General features: G+C 38.9%; 1 protein-coding gene across 1 annotated transcript; it reads left to right on the top strand.

Annotated features, from left to right (window-relative positions):
• The first annotated feature begins 577 nt into the window (after positions 1-577).
• On the top strand, positions 578-2,824 carry LOC146567701 (GTPase IMAP family member 7-like). Its single transcript, XM_085287692.1, has 2 exons — positions 578-655; positions 780-2,824. Exons 1-2 carry the CDS (start codon positions 637-639, stop codon positions 1,487-1,489), a joined length of 729 nt encoding a protein of 242 aa, XP_085143818.1. The 5' UTR covers positions 578-636; the 3' UTR covers positions 1,490-2,824.
• Positions 2,825-3,216: the final 392 nt, after the last annotated feature.

Raw genomic sequence — 3,216 nt, 5'->3', positions numbered from 1 at the left:
AACAGAGAATTTACATTCATTTCATGGCTAGTTGCTAACCTGTACAGAGGATTGCACATCTATAATATTGTCCCCCATTGAGAATTCAAAGCATTTGTGGGTACAGGATGTTTTTGTTTTTTTGTTTTAGCTCAAACTTGTAATGTACACCTAGTAGCTAGTTTGTAATTCTGCTGCACGTGTGATTTCATTTGTACCACCTACAACCAGAATTCCTTCTTAAAGGAAATTTGAAATCTTGTCAGTGAAAATAGTGGAAATGATCTTTTTAGTTAACCAATTCTTTTTTGACATACTAAAACAAACAAACAAACAAACAAACAAACAAACAAACAAACAAACAAACAAACAAACAAACAAACAAACAAACAAACAAACAAACAAACAAACAAACAAACAAACCCCCCAAAATGATTGAAATGATCACTTGCTACTCTTAAATTCCTTTTTATTTTAACAATCCTGTAACAGGCTCTTTGGTGTCTGTAAGGTGTGCTTGTCTTTGTCTCTATTAAACCTGTTATGCAACTACTGCAGGCGTGTCAACTGTGAAGCTACACATAAAAAATGTGTTGAACAGAAGCTTGAACACTCATCTCTCTCACCTGTGTAGTTACAACAAACTGAAGATAAATTATGACTTCATCTAAATCAGGTAAATATATATTTAATCTGCTTTGTTTAATATGTGTTAATATGTGGTCATGCATTGAAATACATGAAACTTATGGACTTGATGTTTCAGATGTGTTAAATTGAAGCTGTGAATTGTGTTTCAGGTCCTGATTTGAGGATTGTGATAATAGGAAAAACTGGTGTGGGGAAGAGTTCCTCTGGAAACACCATCCTGGGAAAAAAACATTTCAAATCTCGTCCCAGTTCAGAGTCAGTGACTGAAACCTGTGAAATAGCTGAAGCACAGTGGGAAGGGAGAACTATTTCTGTCATAGACACACCAGGGATCCTGGACCCTAAGAAATCTGCAGAGATGACCAAAAAGGAACTTGTGAGATGTGTTGAAGTCTCCAGTCCAGGTCCTCATGCTTTTCTACTGGTGCTCCAAGTCGGTCGATTCACCACAGAGGAGAAAAACTCTGTGGAAGCCCTGCAGGAGCTGTTTGGTCCAAAGGCTCAACATTACATGATTGTGCTGTTCACCCACGGAGATGATCTTGAAGACCAGGACATCACCATACAGCAGTATGTACATGAAAGCAAACCACAGCTCAGACAAGTCATCCAACACTGTGGAAACAGGTTCCACGTCTTCAACAACAGAAGCAAAGACAGAAAGCAGGTGGAGGAGCTGATGAAGAAGATTGATGACATGGTGGCAGTAAACGCTGGCACATTCTACACAAATGCCATGTACAGAGAGGTGGAAGAAAGGAAACAGAAACAAGCTGAGATGGAGGACGAAGAATACAAGTTCCTGAGTCAACTGGTAGAGCAGATTCGAAGTTTTCATTCACGTCTTAAAAGAGAATAATTCATTATCAGATGATTCAAACCTGTAGACAAATATCTTTGGTGTTAATTTGCTTTGACTCGCTTTGACCTTTTTGTTGACTGTATTGGGTGGCTGTAGCTCAGGTGGCAGAGCAGGTCAGTCACTAACCAGAAGGTCGGTGGTTCGATCCCAGGCTGCCTCCTGGCTGCATGCCAAATATCCTTGGGCAAGATACTAACCCCGTGTTTGCCTACTGGTGGTGGTCAGAGGGCCCGGTGGCGCCAGTGTCCGGCAGCCTCGCCTCTGTCAGTGCGCCCCAGGGTGGCTGTGGCTACAATGTAGCTTGCTGTCACCAGTGTGTGAATGACTGAATGTAGTGTAAAGCGCTTTGGGGTCCTTAGGGACTGAGTAAAGCGCTATACAAATGCAGGCCATTTAAAAAACAGAAGAAAAAATTAATCTTAGTTAAGATGAAAGAGTTTTAAAACAGTGATGATACAGCAAGCTGTGATGTGCTACAAAGAGTTTTTTATATTACATTTTTTTAAAGTAGACCTAAATGAAACACAGGTGATTGGATATGTTTTATGTTGTTTAATTGATTTTACTGAAAAATGTATGCTTTATGTTGATTTGTCAAAAAATAGGCTCAAAGGGTTAGGGACATAAATATTTTATATTTATGTCACAACAAATGCACAAGCAAAAACATAATCTGAGCAAATGATTTCATTTCACAGGCTCAATTAAATTCAACAATCCCTGCACGTAGAACTCTTTATTATATTTTTATATATATTTATAGAGTACCAATTCAGATCAACAGTAATTGTTATGCTCCCCTAAAAGGTCTGCGGGATGTGGGAAAGTAACAGAAAGTGTCTGGGTTGAATTAAGGAGACAAGGAGTCTCAAAGATCTGATCACAAAACAAAATCTTTAAGCTAAAATAGACACACACATAGACACACACAGAGTCAACATCAGATGTTCTCAATAACCGTATGTGGTCAAATTGCTATGATAAGCTATGTAAGAAGTGAAGTGAACACTTTAGGAGAAGAATCTGGCTGAGATCCTCCAGATGGTTTGTTGGCCACACTGATCCTGTGACCAAACAGCCAGCTCTTCTAAGTAAGACCTCTCCTGTGTAATATGCTCTGACATTTTGAGTCTTTTAACATTCAACATTCAACTTCTATCTACAGATAGTATAATGTTATTAGACAAGCCTTAGCTTGTCAGAGATGAACAAGGGTGTTGTTGTCAGGCTTTAACAAACATGATAAAAAACTTGGACTGTGATGTGGAAATACCTGTAACACCTTTGGGTTTTCACTGGAAGTGATTTTATCATGTGTGCTCATAATAAACCACAAATATGTATGGTGGTGTTTTTTTTAATGATTCTTAAATGAATGTTGCAGAACAAGGACACAAGAAATTCTGTGGAAATGTTTTAGTCAACAAAACTGTCATTGTTCAGTTCCAGCTGGTATTTAAATTAAGCGCCATGCAGAGGTGTTTTTTGGGTTGGGTGCTCAAAGTTAAAAAGGGGCATATAGAACCAGGCTGAATAACAACAATCCACATGCATAGGAGTATAATATGGAATCAAAGATGGGGTCAGTGGAAAGCAAATGTAGCCTGTGTTTTACCTAATCAGGTACAATGTTGCTGTTGAGGTGGTGTTGCTGCTCCTGCTGCTGACAGTGTTGGAGGGCAGAACTGTGTTGATCTAAGACTGTAGATATTAAAAAGTCCACA

The sequence above is a fragment of the Mchenga conophoros genome, linkage group LG9 (assembly GCF_057382185.1).
Source record: "Mchenga conophoros isolate Kocher_MC1m ecotype Shallow Benthic linkage group LG9, M_conophoros_male_GT1.1, whole genome shotgun sequence".
Classification (NCBI taxonomy): Eukaryota; Metazoa; Chordata; class Actinopteri; order Cichliformes; family Cichlidae; genus Mchenga; species Mchenga conophoros.
Note: the sequence above shows the minus strand (reverse complement) of the source record. Positions and strands in the feature narration are given on the sequence as shown.